Here is a 16599-nt window from a genome sequence, read left to right as displayed (position 1 = left end):
GCCTCTGTGCCCCCACGGGGCTGTTCCGCAAAGCACGCTGGGCAATGTAGTCCAGTGCCCCCTCCCTCAGGGCTCCCAGCAGGCCAGGCACCCCTTGGAGAATTGGGGGGCCGTGGGCACTGCTGTGGGAAGCTCACGCGCAGAGCCCCTCCCCCACTCCAGGCCTGGGGTCGGGGGGTGGGGGGTCAGTGAGCCAGTGGTTCGTTCTGCGTCATTGTTTATTTCAGGGGAACAACCGTTGCTGTCCCCGGGGGGGGCCCGGCCACGTGGGGGCCCGACCCGCCGCGTGAGCGTCACTGGGGAGGGGCTGCGCCAGGGGGCCCCGCTGCCCCCTCAGAGCCGGGTGCAGAAACGCAGGTCACTCCCCTCCAGCCGCCGGGCCCATTCGGCGTCGAATCGCTCGCTCTGCGCCACCGTGAACTGGGTCGTCCAGTCGCCCACCAAGCCTGAGGGGAGAGAGTCCGGGCTCATAGCGACCCCCCCACCCCCCAGAGCTGGGCGAGAACCCAGGCGTCTGGGCTCACAGCAACCCCCCCCCAGGCATCTGGGCTCACAGTGACCCCCCAGAGCTGGGCGAGAACCCAGGCGTCTGGGCTCACAGCAACCCCCCCCCCAGGCATCTGGGCTCACAGTGACCCCCCAGAGCTGGGCGAGAACCCAGGCGCCTGGGCTCACAGCAACCCCCCCCCCCCAGGCATCTGGGCTCACAGTGACCCCCCAGAGCTGGGCGAGAACCCAGGCGTCTGGGCTCACAGCAACCCCCCCCCCCCCAGGCATCTGGGCTCACAGTGACCCCCCAGAGCTGGGCGAGAACCCAGGCGTCCGGGCTCCCAGCCCCCACCTTTGCGTATGAAGCAGGACACGGCCTGGTCCATGACGAAGGTGGGCAGCGTGCTGTAGTTGGCCATGGGGTTCTCCCTCATCCTCTCGAATGACGTGTGCTCGACGATTGTCTCCAGCACCGGCTCCGGCAACTCCCGGCCCAAGAACCGACCCACCTTCTGAATCTCACCTCTCGGGTCCTGGTGGAGAGACAGGACACTGCTGTGGGGAAGCTCGCAGCGCAGGGGAGCCCGGTGGGGGGAGCTCGCAGTGTCGGTGTGAAGGAGCAGGGAGTGGGGCGGATTGACCAGGGGATGTTGTCAGGGAGTTTTACTGGGACTGTCTGCATGGGGGATGGGATAGCAGCGGGGGCTTCACCGGAGGGACGACAGCTGAGCAGGTAAGATGAGAGCCCAGGATGGGGGTGCAGGGCCATGACTCCCCCACACTCCATCCAGGAGGGCCCTGGGGCCAGGTGACACCTTCTGTCCGGGAAACTGGACAAAGGCTGGAGGAGGAGCCAGGGGGAGGCTGGAGGAGATGTCTGGAGAGGGTTTCAGTTTGGAGCTGGCTGGGGAAATGGAGGGAGACCTGGGACCAGGGTCCAAGCTCCCTGCCCCCCAAGATGGACCCAGCTGAGGGGTCCTGTTCTCTGCACCTACAAGTTCTGGTTTAGACCATGTTCCTGTCATCTAATAAACCTCCTGTGTTACTGGCTGGCTGAGAGTCACGGTGAATTGCAGGAAGTGTGCGGTGCAGGGCCCGGACTCCCCCACACTTCATGACAGTTGGGGAAGCTCGGATGGGGGCACTGCTGGAGGGAAGATCGCAGTGTCAGGGAAACTTGGATGGGGGCACTGCTGGGGAGAAGATCGCAGCACCAGAAGAGCCCGGCTGGGGGCACTGCTCAGGGGAAGCTCGCAGCGCTCACCTTCTTGATATCTTCATAGAAGAGGTAGAGGATTCGGTGCTTGTCCCTCGCGTCCCACCAGGCGCGGACGTGGTCGAACCAGGAGCCCCAAGGCACTGTCAGAGAGGTGGGGGTCAGGCTGGGCTGGGGGACTCCAGGGTGGGAAGTGGGGGCCCAGCAGGAGGTGCTGTCCCTGGGGCTGGGCCTGCCAGGTTCACTCACCTCTCCCAGCCAGAAAGGTCTCTAGATACTGGTCCCAGCTGCCCGGGTCCGGGAGCGCCTGGTTCATCCGCTGGAAATGGAAATAGGAGACGGCGCTGTCCTTGGGGTTACGGGCCACGTAGATCACCTGCGGGGAGAGAGAACAGGGAGAGAACCCAGGCGTCCTGACTCCCCCTGTCCCCCCTTTAACCTCCAGCCGCCGCCCCTCCCAGGAGACAACCCAGGCGTCCTGACTCCCCCTGTCCCCCCTTTAACCTCCAGCCGCTGCCCCTCTCAGGAGAGAACCCAGGCATCCTGACTCCCCCTGTCCCCCCTTTAACTTCCAGCCGCCGCCCCTCCCAGGAGAGAACCCAGGCATCCTGACTCCCCCTGTCCCCCCTTTAACCTCCAGCCGCCGCCCCTCCCAGGAGAGAACCCAGGCATCCTGACCTTACAATCCTGCTCCCAGAAGGAGGGGGGCACCAGCTCCAGGGGCAGGTGGGTTTTCAGGGTCCGTGGGGGAGGCATCGCGGCAGCCGCCTCAAACCCTGAACCAGACAGGGGCACCGGTGAGTGGGGCCTGGACCCCAAGACACGAGCCCCTCCCCGCCCCCTCCCCTGCCCCCTGTGGCAGGGCCCCCTCCGGCTCTCTCACCAGATGGGAGGGGGCGGGGGGAGGGGGCGGGGCGGGCAGAGCTCCAGGAAGGGGATGCGCTGGTAAATGGGGGCACGGTAGCACTTCTGGGGGTCCCCGTCCTGCTGGATCATGTCCACGATCTCCTGAATCCAGGTGGTGCCTGGCAGAGATGAGAGACCTCAGCCGGCTGGTGCCCCTCACTCCCGACCCGCAGCCCCCCAGCGTCCCTCACTCCCGACCCGCAGCCCCCTGGGGCCCCCCCGGGCCCCCTCACTCCCGACCCGCAGCCCCCTGGGGCCCCCCGGGCCCCCTCACTCCCGACCCGCAGCCCCCCCGGGGTCCTCACTCCCGACCCGCAGCCCCCCAGGCCCCCCCCGGGGCCCCTCACTCCCGACCCCCAGCAGCCCCCCAGCCCCCCCACTCCCGACCCACAGACCGTCTCTCTCCCGACCCGCAGTCCCCCAGCCCCCGGGCCCCCTCACTCCCGACCCGCAGCCCCCCGGGGCCCCTCACTCCCGACCCGCAGCCCCCCAGCCCCCCCCGGGGCCCCTCACTCCCGACCCCCAGCAGCCCCCCAGCCCCCCCACTCCCGACCCACAGACCGTCTCTCTCCCGACCCGCAGTCCCCCAGCCCCCGGGGCCCCTCACTCCCGACCCGCAGCCCCCCAGCCCCCCCCCGGGGCCCCTCACTCCCGACCCGCAGCAGCCCCCAGCCCCCCCACTCCCGACCCACAGACCGTCTCTCTCCCGACCCGCAGTCCCCCCAGCCCCCGGGGCCCCTCACTCTCGACCCGCAGCCCCCCAGCCCCCGTCCCCCACCCACCCGCCTTGGGGTAGGTGCAGATCAGGAGGTCGTCGGGCCGGGCCTGGAAGCCCCATATCCGCCCCCACAGCTGCGCCGTGTCGCTGGGCAGCGGGACCCCCGGACGGCCGCCAGCCGGCAGCGAGTGACCATGTCGGGGGTCAGGAGCGGGACCGGCTCGGCCCGGGCCATGGGGGGCTGGAGGGGAGAGATCGGGGTCGCCCGGGCCCGCTGCTCCCACGCCGCCTCCCGGCCGGACTCCGGCCTCTGCCCCCGGGCCCGGCAGGACCGGACCGTCCGGTTCCCTGGGCTGGAGAGAGGGGTGTGCTCCCCGCCCCGCCCCAGAGCCGGGCGAGAACCCAGGCGTCCGGCCCCCTCCCCCCGCCCCAGAGCCGGGCGAGAACCCAGGCGTCCGGCCCCCTCCCCCCGCCCCAGAGCCGGGCGAGAACCCAGGAGGGGGCGGAGCAGCACTCGGGGGAGGGCGGGGCAGGAGGCAGGGGAGGGGCAGCTGTTGGGGGAGGGAAGGGCAGGAGGAAGGGGGAGGGGCAGCACTCTGGGGAGGGAGGGGCAGGAGGCAGGGGGAGGGGCAGTTGTGGGGGGAGGGAGGGGCAGGAGGCAGGGGGAGGGGCAGCTGTGGGGGGAGGGAGGGGCAGGAGGCAGGGGGAGGGGCAGTTGTGGGGGGAGGGAGGGGCAGGAGGAAGGGGGAGGGGCAGCACTCGGGGGAGGGAAGGGCAGGAGGAAGGGGGAGGGGCAGCACTCGGGGGAGGGAGGGGCAGGAGGCAGGGGGAGGGGCAGCTGTGGGGGGGCGGGGCAGGAGGCAGGGGGAGGGGTAGCACTCGGGGGAGGGCGGGGCAGGAGGCAGGAGGAGGGGCAGCTGTGGGGGGAGGGAGGGGCAGGAGGAAGGGGAGGGGCAGCTGTGGAGCGAGGGAGGGGCAGGAGGAAGGGGAGGGGCAGCTGTGGGGGGAGGGAGGGGCAGGAGGAAGGGGGAGGGGTAGCACTCGGGGGAGGGCGGGGCAGGAGGCAGGAGGAGGGGCAGCTGTGGGGGGAGGGAGGGGCAGGGGGCAGGGGGAGGGGTAGCACTCGGGGGAGGGCGGGGCAGGAGGCAGGAGGAGGGGCAGCTGTGGGGGGAGGGCGGGGCAGGAGGAAGGGGGAGGGGCAGCTGTGGAGGGAGGGAGGGGCAGGAGGAAGGGGAGGGGCAGCTGTGGGGGGAGGGAGGGGCAGGAGGAAGGGGGAGGGGTAGCACTCGGGGGAGGGCGGGGCAGGAGGCAGGAGGAGGGGCAGCTGTGGGGGGAGGAGGGGCAGGGGGCAGGGGGAGGGGTAGCACGCGGGGGAGGGCGGGGCAGGAGGCAGGAGGAGGGGCAGCTGTGGGGGGAGGGCGGGGCAGGAGGAAGGGGGAGGGGCAGCTGTGGAGGGAGGGAGGGGCAGGAGGAAGGGGAGGGGCAGCTGTGGGGGGAGGGAGGGGCAGGAGGAAGGGGGAGGGGTAGCACTCGGGGGAGGGCGGGGCAGGAGGCAGGAGGAGGGGCAGCTGTGGGGGGAGGGTGGGCAGGAGGCAGGAGGAGGGGCAGCTGTGGGGGAGGGAGGGGCAGGGGGCAGGAGGAGGGGCAGCTGTGGGGGGAGGGAGGGGCAGGAGGCAGGGGGAGGGGCAGCTGTGGGGGCGAGGGAGGGGCAGGGGGCAGGGGGAGGGGCAGCTGTGGGGGGAGGGAGGGGCAGGAGGAAGGGGGAGGGCAGCTGTGGGGGAGGGAGGGGCAGGGGGCAGGGGGAGGGGCAGCTGTGGGGGGAGGGCGGGGCAGGAGGAAGGGGGAGGGGCAGCTGTGGAGGGAGGGGCAGGAGGCAGGGGGAGGGGCAGCTGTGGGGGGAGGGAGGGGCAGGGGGCAGGGGGAGGGGCAGCTGTGGGGGGAGGGCGGGGCAGGAGGAAGGGGGAGGGGCAGCTGTGGGGGAGGGAGGGGCAGGGGGCAGGGGGAGGGGCAGCTGTGGGGGGAGGGAGGGGCAGGAGGAAGGGGAGGGGCAGCTGTGGGGGAGGGAGGGGCAGGGGGCAGGGGGAGGGGCAGCTGTGGGGGGAGGGAGGGGCAGGGGGCAGGGGAGGGGCAGCTGTGGGGGGAGGGAGGGGCAGGAGGAAGGGGGAGGGGCAGCTGTGGGGGAGGGAGGGCAGGGGGCAGGGGGAGGGGCAGCTCGGGGAGCCTGGAGCCAGCCCGGATCCCTCCGCCCCGTGCTCCCGCCCCTTTCCTGAGCCCCGCCCCTCCCTGCCGACGCGGGGCGATGACGTCATATCGGAGCCCGATGCCGGGCTCGGACTGTGGGCAAAGTGAGGGCGGAAGTGGCGTCCGCGGGGCGGGGCCCCGCCGCGGAGGCGCTTCCTGTTTCCGGTGCGGCCGCGGATGGTGCTGATCAAAGAGTTGTGAGTGGGGGGGGGAAGCGCCGGCGCGGGGCTCGGGGGGGGCGGCGGGGGGGAGGGGCGCCGGGGGGCTCCAGCTCTGACCCCCCCTTTCTCTCTCCGCAGCCGGGTGCTGCTGCCCTGCTCCGTGGCGGAGGTGAGTCCGGGGGCGGGGCCGGCGGGGGATGGGCTGGTTGGAAAGGGCGGGGCCTGGCGGCTGGGGCGGGGCCTGGCGGCTGGGGGCGGGGCCGGCTGGAATGACGCGGGAAGTAGGGCGGGGCCGGGCGGGGGGATGGGCTGGTTCAAGGGGGCGGAGCTAGCTGGGGGCGGGGCCGGCTGGGGCCGGCTGGAATGGGGCGGGAAGTAGGGGCGGGGCTAGCTGGGGGGCGGGGCCAGCTGGAATAGGGCGGGGCTAGTAGGGGCGGGGCCGGCCGGGGTGGGCTGGCTGAAGGGGGCGGAGCTAGCTGGGGGCGGGGGCGGGCGGGGGGATGGGCGGGGCTAGCGGGGGGCGGGGCTGGCCAGGGTGGGTCAGTGGCAGGGCGGAGCTAGCTGGGGGCGGGGGCGGGCGGGGGGATGGGCTGGTTGAAGGGGCGGAGCTAGCTGGGGCGGGGCCGGGTGGGGGGATGGGCGGGGCTAGCGGGGGGCGGGGCTGGCCAGGGTGGGTCAGTGGCAGGGCGGAGCTAGCTGGGGCGGGGCCGGGCGGGGGGATGGGCTGGTTGAAGGGGCGGAGCTAGCTGGGGCGGGGCCGGGCGGGGATGGGCGGGGCTAGCGGGGGGCGGGGCTGGCCAGGGTGGGTCAGTGGCAGGCGGAGCTAGCTGGGGGCGGGGCCGGGCGGGGGGATGGGCTGGTTGAAGGGGCGGAGCTAGCTGGGGCGGGGCCGGGCGGGGATGGGCGGGGCTAGCTGGGGGCGGGGCTCCGGGCTCACCCCGTGTTCCCCCCCAGTACCAGGTGGGGCAGCTGTTCTCGGTGGCGGAGGCCAGCAAGAACAACACGGGGGGCGGGGAGGGCATCGAGGTGCTGGCCAACGAGCCCTACGAGCGCCCGGGCGAGGCCGGCCAGTTCACCCACAAGATCTACCACCTACACAGGTGAGCGCCCCCCGCTGGGCAGCCGGATGCGGGGGAGGGGCGGGGCAGTTGGACAGCAGGATAATGGGGGGGCAGCGGGATGCCGGGGCGGCGGAGGGGGGGCGGTTGGACAGTGGGATACGGGGGTGGGCGGCATGGCGGCTGGGGGGCTCGTGCTCGGGGAGCCAGGGGAGTCGGGTGCTGTCCAAGGGAGGGCTGGGGTGGTGGGAGGCGCCCCCAGGGCGGGGGTGCGGCGCCCCCAGGGCGGGGGTGCGGCGCCCCCAGGGCGGGGGTGCGGCGCCCCCAGGGCGGGGGTGCGGCTGGCGGAGCGGGTAAGGACCAAGGCCCCCGGCTCTGAGCCCCACGTGCTCCCCCCACAGCAAAGTGCCCGGCTTCGTGAAGATGTTGGCGCCCGAGGGCTCCCTGGTGTTCCACGAGAAGGCCTGGAACGCCTACCCCTACTGCCGCACCGGTGAGCCCGGACGCTGGGGGCCCGGACGCCCAGGTTCTCTCCCGGCTCTGGGAGGGGGTGGAGGCTGGTGGGTCAGAGCAGGGGGCTGGGAGCCAGGATGCCTGGGTTCCCTGCTGTTCATGTTAGCTGCTAATCTCCCCCATCTCTCTCTCTCTTGTGCTTTCTCTCCTGGGGTCTGGGACTGCAGTTATCACAGTAAGTGCCTTCCACTTCCTTTCTCAGCTGGGGGGCGGGATCCGTGGGGGGAACTGGCAGGTCTTCATGCCCCCAGGAATGGGGGGTCCCCCTGGGACAATCTAGGGCTGGTACCTGGCCTCCCTGTCTCGCTGTGGCTGCCCCTGCCTGGGAGGTGTTGGGGGGGTTTGCAGGGGGGTTCCGGGCTCTGTGACCTCCCCTCACGGGTGCCTGCCCCCCCAGAACGAGTACATGAAGGACGATTTCGTCATCAAGATCGAGACGTGGCACAAACCCGACCTGGGCACCCAGGACAATGTAAGTGAGCCCTGCCCCCGGTGGCCCCCGCCCTGCGGCCTGCCCCCTGTCAGCCCGGCCCACCCCCGGTGCCCCCTCTGCGGCCTGTCCCTCTGCCCATCCCAGTACCCCCTGTCAGCCCCGCCCCCCGGTGACCCCCACGGCCAGGCCAGAGCCCTTCCCCCTGTCAGCCCCGATCAGGCCAGCGTGAGTCAGCCCCACTCCCTGGGGAAGGAGGCCAAAGCAGGGGAGAGCCCTGAGGTGCGGGTGTCCCCCCTTAGCCAGCGCCTCCCCAGCTGGGACAGGGAGACCACTTACCCATAATGCTCTGCTCCCCCCTCGCTGATGGCTCCCCTTCTCGCTGGGGCAGGTTCAACGGTCTGGACGTGGAGACATGGAAGGACGTGGAAGTCATTCACATAGACATCGCTGACCGGACCCAGGTGTCCGAGGAGGTGAGAGCCCCCACCCAGCTCTGCCGGTGCCCCTCCCTCCCGACCCGCAGCCCCTGCTAGCCGAGCCCTGGGCTCCCCCCCCAACTCTGCCGGGGCCCCTCACTCCTGACCCGCAGCCCCCTGCTAGCCCAGCCCTGCCCCACACCAGCCCTGCCGGTGCCCCTCACTCCCGACCCGCAGCCCCTGCTAGCCCAGCCCTGAGTACAGGGCGCTCGCTCTCTCTCTCTCTCTGCCAGGATTACAAAGCAGATGAAGATCCGGCTCTTTTCAAATCTGTGAAGACAGGGCGAGGACCACTTGGTCCAGACTGGAAGGTACCTCCTGCCTAGTGTCTTAGAGCAGGGAGGGAGATGGGGGGGGCTGGGAGCCCAGACTCCTGGGTTCACGGCAGCTTGTCTGCTCTTGTTTGCAGCATCACATTGAACACGGTTTGTTCAGGAAAAATCAACACGGCTTCTGTGAAGGGAAATCAGCCTCCCCAGTCTGAGAATTGTATGGGGGGGGTCGACAGACGTGGGTAAGGGGGACCCAGTGGATAGAGTGTACTTAGATTTCAGAAAGCCTTTGACAAGGTCCCTCACCAAAGGCTCTTAAACAAAGTGAGCAGTCAAGGGATAAGAGGGGAGGGCCTCTCATGGATCAGTAACTGGTTAAAAGACAGGAAACAAAGGGTAGGAATAAATGGTCAGTTTTCAGAATGCAGAGAGATAAATAGTGGTGTCCCTGAGGGGTCGGTACTGGGACCATTAGTGTTCAACATATTCATAAATGATCTGGAAAAAGGGGTAAACAGGGAGGTGGCAAAATTTGCAGATGATGCAAAACTACTGAAGATAGGTAAATCCCAGGAAGACTGCGAAGAGCTACGAAAGGATCTCTCAAAACTGGGTGACCGGGCAACAAAACGACAGATGAAATTCAGTGTTGATAAATGCAAAGTGATGCACATTGGAAAACATCACCCTGACTCTACATATACAATGGTGGGATCTGAATGAGCTGTTACCTCTCCAGAAAGAGATCTTGGCGTCAGTGTGGAGAGTTCTCTGCAAACACCCCCTCAGTGTGCAGCTTCAGTCAAAGAAGCGAACAGTGTCAGGAACCATTAGGAAAGGGAGAGATAATAAGACAGAAAATATCGTATTGCCTCTATATAAAGTCCAGAGTGTCAGTGTCCCGGAGTCCCCGGGCGATGCTCTGGAACTGCTCCCTACGGAGCCGGGCAGGACTCTGGGAGTCTCCTCTCTGGGAGCAGACTGTCTGCAGGACACACAGCTCACCCGGCTCCCACCTTCCTGGGTCTGACCCCGGAGCATTCAGCATCCTCTGCCCCTCTGGGCGCTTCCCACAGCGAGTCCGCTCAGGCGGGGTCCTGGGGGGGCCAGAGGGTCCTGCCCCCCAACTCCGCAGTCTGGCCTCTGCCTGGTCCATTGCTCCTCCTCCAGCCTTTGTCTCGCTTCCCAGGCCAGAGTCACCTGGTCGGTCCCTCTCCTGGGTCTCAGGTTACGAAGGGGCGGCCGTAGCATCCCTGCAGGCAGCTGGAGCAGGCCTCCGTAAAAGTCACAGCCCCTTATTCCCACCACCCAGACATTGGTGCAATACACAGGGAAACTGAGGCACACACAGCCTTCATGCAAAACAGTAAGACTCACATAGGCTCACATACAACATAACAAGGGAAATCCCCACTTCATCACACATGGTACGTCCACAACTTGAATACTGCGTGTAGATCTGGTCGCCCCAACTCAAAACAAATCCATCGGAATTGGAAGAGGTTCAGAAAAGGGCAACAACAATGATTAGGGGCATGGAACAGCTGCTGTATGAGGAGAGATTAGTAAGACGGGCTGTCCAGCTTGGAAAGAGAGAGAGGGCTATAAAATCATGCTGGTGTGGAGAAAGTTAGTTTTATTTATTCCTCGTAACACAAGAACTCGGGGTCACCCAACGACATTAATCAGCAGCAGGTTTAACACAAACACAAGGAAGCATTTCTTCACCCAACGCCCGGACAGCCTGGGGAACTCTGTGCTAGGGATGTTGTGAGGGCCAAAACTATAACGGGGTTCAACAAAGAGCTAGCTAAGTTCCTGGAGGAGGGGTCCATCACTGGCTATTAGCCAGGCTGGGGAGGGACGCAGCCCCCTGCTCTGGGCGTCCCTTTAGACACAACAAATCCTGCATCTTGGCAGGGGTTAGACTAGATGTCCCTTGTGGCCCTGTCTAACCCCCGGTTCTAAACCTCGAACGGGCAGCGGCTGGGACTGGACACTCGATAATTGCTTCCGAGGGAATGACCCGAGCGGGGCGCCTGGCACTGGCCACGCTCGGCAGACAGGGTCCTGGGCTGGCGGGACCGGTCTGACGTCCTTTGTGTCCTTTCCTAGCGGGAATTAGCCAACAATAAGGATTTGCCCCACATGTGCGCCTACAAGCTGGTGACGGTGAAATTCCGCTGGTGGGGCCTGCAGGGCCGCGTGGAGAAATTCATACACAAGGTGAGACAGCGCCGGGCCACCCCAGGGCAGGGGCGGGCTGGCTTGCGGGCAGGGAACGGGACATGGACCCCTCCCCTCCAGGGGGTGCTGGCTCCCATCTGCCCCAGAGCAGGGGCGGGGAAGGGGGCAGGGGCCTGGCCCCTCTGCCCCCCGCCCCATATGACGCCTCTCTCTGTCTCTTCCCCTAGCAAGAGCGACGGCTCTTCACCGATTTCCACCGGCAGCTCTTCTGCTGGCTGGACAAGTGGGTGGATCTGAGCATGGCCGACATTCGCCGCATGGAGGAGGAGACGCAGAAGGAGCTGGACGAGGTGGGGGCGGGGGGGGGATCTGCCCCCTAGGGGAGGGGGCAGGTTCCTGTGGGGTGGGGCTAGCCAGGGCTTAACCTTGCCCTCTCCCCCTTGCAGATGAGGCAGAAAGGCGCAGTGCGGGGGATGACAGCCGGAGACGAGTGACCCCCGGCCGGTACCAGCGGGACACTGACATGGTATGGGGGGGGCTGGGGAGGGCTCAGGGAGGGGGGTGCTGGGCCTGGAGGACTCCCCTCCCCCCTCCCCCAAGGTCCCCACCTTCCCTGGATTAGGGCTTTGAGCTGGGGACGCTAGGGGCTCTCGGGACAGGAATTGGGGGGCTGGATCTGGTGTCCCCGGTCTTTTGCTAACCCCCCCCCCATCTCCCCTAGGACTCTGCCCCCTCCCGCCTGGGAGCGAGGACCCAACTGCCTTCGTGGGACCCCGGGGATCCCCCTTCGCTCTCCGTCCAGCTGGGGCACTCTGAACCCCTTTCCCCGACTGATCATGGCCTAGTGACCTCTGGCGGGACAGCCCCAGCCCACCCCACCCAGGCACTGCTGGGGAGAGTGGGGGGTGCTGGCCCTGGCAACCCCCCGAGCTCTCCCAGGTTTCAGCAGGTTCCTGTCCCCACTGGAATCATGGCGGGGGAGCAGGGAGCCCCTGGAAATGGTTGCGTTCCCCCAGGGGGCTGATATTCTGCATTGGGGGAGGACACCCCAGACCAGGCGCCCTCCACAGGGCTCCAAGCACCCAGGGCGGGGGCAGTGGGGGAGATCTGCCTCCAGGACCCGCCCCCCCTCACGTTCTGTGACTCAGGATGGTGCAAAACCATGATCAATAAAACAAGAACTTGTCAGACATGAGCTGTGATCTAACCTGGCTGGGGGCTCTGCTCCTGGGGGAGCCCTGGGGGCTGCCGGGCTGGGGATGCCCAGTGGGTCCTGGCCCGAAACTGCCTCTCATATGGGAACTGCTGGAAACCCCCTGCCCGGCTGGGGGGGGTGGCGGGGGGAAAGTTCTCTGTGGGGGCCCCCCTGCTTCTGGGAATCCACTCCTCCTCCCTCGGGTGGGGCCACCAGCTGGCCACGCCCCTTCCTGTATGCAAATTACCCCACCTGGAGCCCCCTTGGGCGGGGGGGGCAGCCTGTGGGGCCCCCACCTGGCTCTGTCGCTCCTGGGCCCTGCTCTGAGCTGGGGGCTGGGTGCCTTGTCCAGGGGTGGTGGTGGGATCTCAGGGGCTGGGTCTACTAGCCAAGCCCTCACCCTTGGGCTGGGGGGGCTCGGGCCAGACTGGGCCTGGGGCTGGCTGGGGTGTATGTGGCAGGAACGTGCTTCCAGTGGTGGGGGCCAGGACCCAGGCTGGGGGCAGCCTGGGGGAGGGTGGCATGCGGGGGCCACGCCCGGAGGGGTGCCCTGACCAACAGGCTGCCCAGACGCAGCTCTGGGGAAAAGGGACCAGAAAGAGCCCCCGTGGCTGGCCCAGTGCCAGGCACTCAGCTGGTTTCGCCCAGTGCTTTCGGTTTAAAGCCCGCGGCTCACGTGAGGGGTGATCCGGGAAACCGCGGCCCAGCGCCGGGCGAGAGGTCCTGCGTGCCCAGCCCCAGTGTCCAGTGAGGGCCCCCCCGCCCGGCCCCCCCACCCCACCCGAGAGGGGCTGAGTCCCAGCACTGGGCCCCAGATAACATGGGATGACCCTGATATTTTCCTTTAGGTCAAAGCTTCTGGGAAACCCGCCTGCCTCGGGTGAAACCCCCTTGCTTCCCCTTCAGCCAGCTCTCGCTCTTGGCCAGTTTCTTTTGCTCAGAGATTCATGATGCAACCCAGAGCTTCCTGCAATAGCCCTGCTCCACTGCCCCCCGCCCCACTGCAACTCAGCTGTGTGCAGGGGGGGGTGGGGGGGCAGAGCTAACAGGGGGCTGCGGGTCAGGAGTGAGGGGCATCGGCAGGGCTGGGCTGGCAGGGCGCTGCGGGTTGGGAGTGAGGGGCACTGGCAGAGCTGGGGGGGCAGGGCTGGGCTGGCAGGGGGCTGCGGGTCGGGAGTGAGGGGCACTGGCAGAGCTGGGGGGGGGCTGGGCTGGGCTGGCAGGGGGCTGCGGGTCGGGAGTGAGGGGCACCGGCAGGGCTGGGGTGGGAGGGGGCTGCGGGGCAGGAGTGAGGGGCACTGGCAGGGCTGGGGGTGGGAGGGGAGGCCAGTGGGTTTCTCTTCCAACCCCACGTGTTCAGTTTTATGATCCCTAAAAACAGGAACCACTGAACGTCCCTTGAGCAACCACAGGCCGGGGGGGTCACTGACGAGGGGGCCGTATCGGCTCCCGATACTAAAAACAGAAACTTGGAGATTTTGGAGCCAGCGAAAATGAAACCGGGCCGCAATAAAAACCCCGGGGGGCTCAGGTGCTGGATTCATCACCCGCCGGCTGGCCGGACGGACAGACAGACGGCAGCCCCCGAGCACCGAGATGCGGCTGTGCGGTGAGCCTGTGGGAATGGGGCCCGCACTGGCCCTGGAGCTGCCCTGTCCTTGCACCAGAGGGCACTGTGGGGCGGGGACATGGGCTTGGGGTACAGCCTGCCATGGCGCCTTGGGGGGCTGCGGGTCGGGAGGGAGGGGCACCGGCAGGGCTGGGGGCAGGGCTGGGCTGGCAGGGGCTGTGGGTCGGGAGTGGGGGGCACCGGCAGGGCTCAGTGTCAGGGGACCCATGGGTGACGTGGGCAGGCGCCGGGTTCGGAAGTCTTCTCTTTGGGATATTTTGGGCAGTTTGAGTCTAAAATTAGTGACGCGGCGCGGACAGAAGCCCAGCCCCGGCTATCCCCGGTGTGCAACGTCGCAGGGTCACCATGCCGTGGTCAGCGGTGCCCCCACTCCCGACCCGCAGCCCCCTGCCAGCCCAGCCCTGGGCCCTCCAGCCCTGCCGGTGCCCCTCACTCCCTACCCGCAGCCCCCTTCCAGCCCAGCCCTGGGCCCCCCAGCCCTGCCGGTGCCCCTCACTCCCGACCCGCAGCCCCCTGCCAGCCCAGCCCTGCCCCCCCCCAGCTCTGCCGGTGCCCCTCACTCCCAACCCGCAGCCCCCTGCCAGCCCAGCCCTGGGCCCCCCAGCCCTGCCGGTGCCCCTCACTCCCGACCTGCAGCCCCCTGCCAGCCCAGCCCTGGGCCCCCCAGCCCTGCCGGTGCCCCTCACTCCCGACTCGCAGCCCCCTGCCAGCCCAGCCCTGGGCCCCCCAGCCCTGCGCCGGTGCCCCTCACTCCCGACTCGCAGCCCCTGCCAGCCCAGCCCTGGGCCCCCCAGCCCTGCCGGTGCCCCTCACTCCCGACCCGCAGCCCCCCTGCCAGCCCAGCCCTGCCCCCACCAGCTTGGCCGGTGCCCCTCACTCCCGACCCGCAGCCCCCTGCCAGCCCAGCCCTGCCCCCCTAGCCCTGCCGGTGCCCCTCACTCCCGACCCGCAGCCCTGGCTGGGCAGCTCTCACTCGGAAGCTGATGTCTCTCTCTCTCTCTCTCTCTCGCTCAGGACTCATGCTGCTGCTCCAGGCGCTGCTGAGCTCCCGGCTCCCGGTGCTGGGGTTCCCGTGGCCGGGCGGGGCCCAGGGCCCGGCAGAGCCGCCAGCTGGGCCAGGAAATGCAGGCGGAATTCAGGAGCAGCCTGAAACTTGCAAGGAAACTCCAGGCAGAAACTAAAATCCTCATGCAACTCTTTGTACGTCCTGGTGGGGCTGGGCCCACATCGACCCCTCGCCCGGCACCGGGACGCGGCCCCTCTGGGGCGGGGCTGGGCGCCGGGGACCCCTCGCCCGGCACCGGGACGCGGCCCCTCTGGGGCGGGGCTGGGCGCCCGGGGACCCCTCGCCCGGCACCGGGACGCGGCCCCTCTGGGGCGGGGCTGGGCGCCCGGGGACCCCTCGCCTGGCACCGGGACGCGGCCCCTCTGGGGTGGGGGCAGGGCTGGGCACCCCTCGCCAGGGCTGGACGGGCGGGGGGCCCTGTGGTGGGGGCAGCCGCCTCGGACAGTCTGGAGTCTGGCGGAGCAGGGTGGCCCGACGCCTGGTTTCACAGTCTCTCTTCCCCCGCCAGGTGTCAGAGCACCTGGCCGGCGCCAAGCTGCCGTTCCCCGTCCTGTCGAAGTCGGGGCTCCTGCCCCCCATGAGCCTGAGAGCCCAGCGGTGGCTGGCCCTGCCGGTGAGTGGCTGGGGGGGCGGGGGCAGTGTTCGAGGGGTGCTGGGGAGCGGTGGGGAGCGGTGGCAGGGTTGAGCGTGGCACTGATCCCCCCCCGCCCTTCATCACCAGGCGCTGCAGAGGCTGCGAGAGATGAGGCAGGCGCTGGTGATGTTTCGGGGCTACATGGAGATTCTGGGGAGCAGGGAGCAGGAGCGGGGGGGACGCCGGCCTGGCTCAGGGGCTGGAGGAAATCAGCCTGGATCTGCGGGACTTGACGCACCACGTCGATTACCAGGTGAGGGCTGGAGGGGGCGCGGGGGCCGGGGAGACGCAGGGGGGGGCAGTTCCCGGGGTGGCGCCCGGGTTTGGTGCCCATGGGGAAGTGTGAGGGGGGGGAGCCGGGTTCGGTGCCCACGGGGGAATGTGGGGGGGAGCCGGGTTCGGTGCCCACGGGGGAATGCGGGGGGGGTGCCCGGGTTTGGTGCCCACGGGGGAATGCGGGGGGGGTGCCCGGGTTCGGTGCCCATGGGGGAATGCGGGGGGGGTGCCCGGGTTCGGTGCCCACGGGGGAATGCGGGGGGGTGCCCGGGTTCGGTGCCCACGGGGGAGTGTGAGGGGGGGAGCCTGGGTTCGGTGCCCACGGGGGAATGCGGGGGGGAGCCGGGTTCGGTGCCCATGGGGGAGTGTGAGGGGGGGTGCCCGGGTTCGGTGCCCACGGGGGAATGTGGGGGGGAGCCGGGGTTCGGTGCCCATGAGGCAGTGTGAGGGGGTGCCCGGGTTCGGTGCCCATGGGGAAGTGTGAGGGGGGGTGCCCGGGTTTGGTGCCCATGGGGAAGTGTGAGGGGGTGCCCGGGTTCGGTGCCCATGGGGGAATGCGGGGGGGGTCCCCGGGTTCGGTGCCCACGGGGGAATGTGGGGGGGTGCCCGGGTTCGGTGCCCATGGGGGAATGTGGGGGGGAGCCGGGTTCGGTGCCCACGGGGGAATGTGGGGGGGAGCCGGGTTCGGTGCCCATGAGGCAGTGTGAGGGGGTGCCCGGGTTCGGTGCCCATGGGGAAGTGTGAGGGGGGGTGCCCGGGTTTGGTGCCCACGGGGGAATGTGGGGGGAGCCGGGTTCGGTGCCCACGGGGGGAATGTGGGGGGGAGCCGGGTTCGGTGCCCATGAGGCAGTGTGAGGGGGTGCCCGGGTTCGGTGCCCACGGGGGAAGTGTGAGGGGGTGCCCGGGTTCGGTGCCCACGGGGGAAGTGTCGAGGGGGTGCCCCGGGTTCGGTGCCCCACGGGGGAATGCGGGGGGGGTGCCCGGGTTCGGTGCCCACGGGGGAATGCGGGGGGGTGCCCGGGTTCGGTGCCACGGGGAATGCGGGGGGGGTGCCCGGGTTCGGTGCACACGGGGGAATGCGGGGGGGGTGCCCGGGTTCGGTGCCCACGGGACTCTGAGATAGCGCGT

At 69.2% G+C, this 16599-nt stretch overlaps 2 protein-coding genes and 1 pseudogene across 2 annotated transcripts in view; 2 read left to right on the top strand and 1 right to left on the bottom strand.

Moving 5' to 3' along the window:
- Positions 1-200: 200 nt before the first annotated feature.
- LOC140912256 (sulfotransferase 1C2-like) lies at positions 201-3762 on the bottom strand (annotated as a pseudogene).
- Positions 3763-5640: 1878 nt separating this feature from the next.
- On the top strand, positions 5641-15460 carry LOC140912255 (phosphatidylinositol transfer protein beta isoform-like). Its single transcript, XM_073346408.1, has 15 exons — positions 5641-5767; positions 5870-5900; positions 6686-6831; positions 7191-7282; positions 7470-7477; positions 7700-7794; positions 8124-8208; positions 8445-8522; positions 10599-10709; positions 10898-11020; positions 11117-11196; positions 13226-13474; positions 14510-14695; positions 15070-15174; positions 15283-15460. Exons 1-11 carry the CDS (start codon positions 5748-5750, stop codon positions 11162-11164), a joined length of 837 nt encoding a protein of 278 aa, XP_073202509.1. The 5' UTR covers positions 5641-5747; the 3' UTR covers positions 11165-11196; positions 13226-13474; positions 14510-14695; positions 15070-15174; positions 15283-15460.
- EIF3CL (eukaryotic translation initiation factor 3 subunit C like) overlaps positions 13462-16599 on the top strand; it is a 16150-nt gene continuing 13012 nt past the window's right edge. Inside the window, 4 exon segments of the mRNA XM_073346342.1 lie at positions 13462-13474; positions 14510-14553; positions 15070-15174; positions 15283-15448. Of these exon segments, the coding sequence (XP_073202443.1) occupies positions 13462-13474; positions 14510-14553; positions 15070-15174; positions 15283-15448 (328 nt within the window).

This window comes from Lepidochelys kempii, chromosome 6 (assembly GCF_965140265.1).
Source record: "Lepidochelys kempii isolate rLepKem1 chromosome 6, rLepKem1.hap2, whole genome shotgun sequence".
Classification (NCBI taxonomy): Eukaryota; Metazoa; Chordata; order Testudines; family Cheloniidae; genus Lepidochelys; species Lepidochelys kempii.
This window is presented reverse-complemented; position numbering and strand designations above follow the sequence as displayed.

What these genes read in the sequence shown, in the direction of transcription:
- LOC140912255 (XM_073346408.1), top strand. Translation starts at nt 5,748, where the DNA reads ATGGTGCTGATCAAAGAGTT. An exon ending in TGCCCTGCTCCGTGGCGGAG is followed by an intron (nt 5,901 to 6,685) that starts GTGAGTCCGGGG and finishes GTTCCCCCCCAG; the next exon opens with TACCAGGTGGGGCAGCTGTT. An exon ending in AAGATCTACCACCTACACAG is followed by an intron (nt 6,832 to 7,190) that starts GTGAGCGCCCCC and finishes CTCCCCCCACAG; the next exon opens with CAAAGTGCCCGGCTTCGTGA.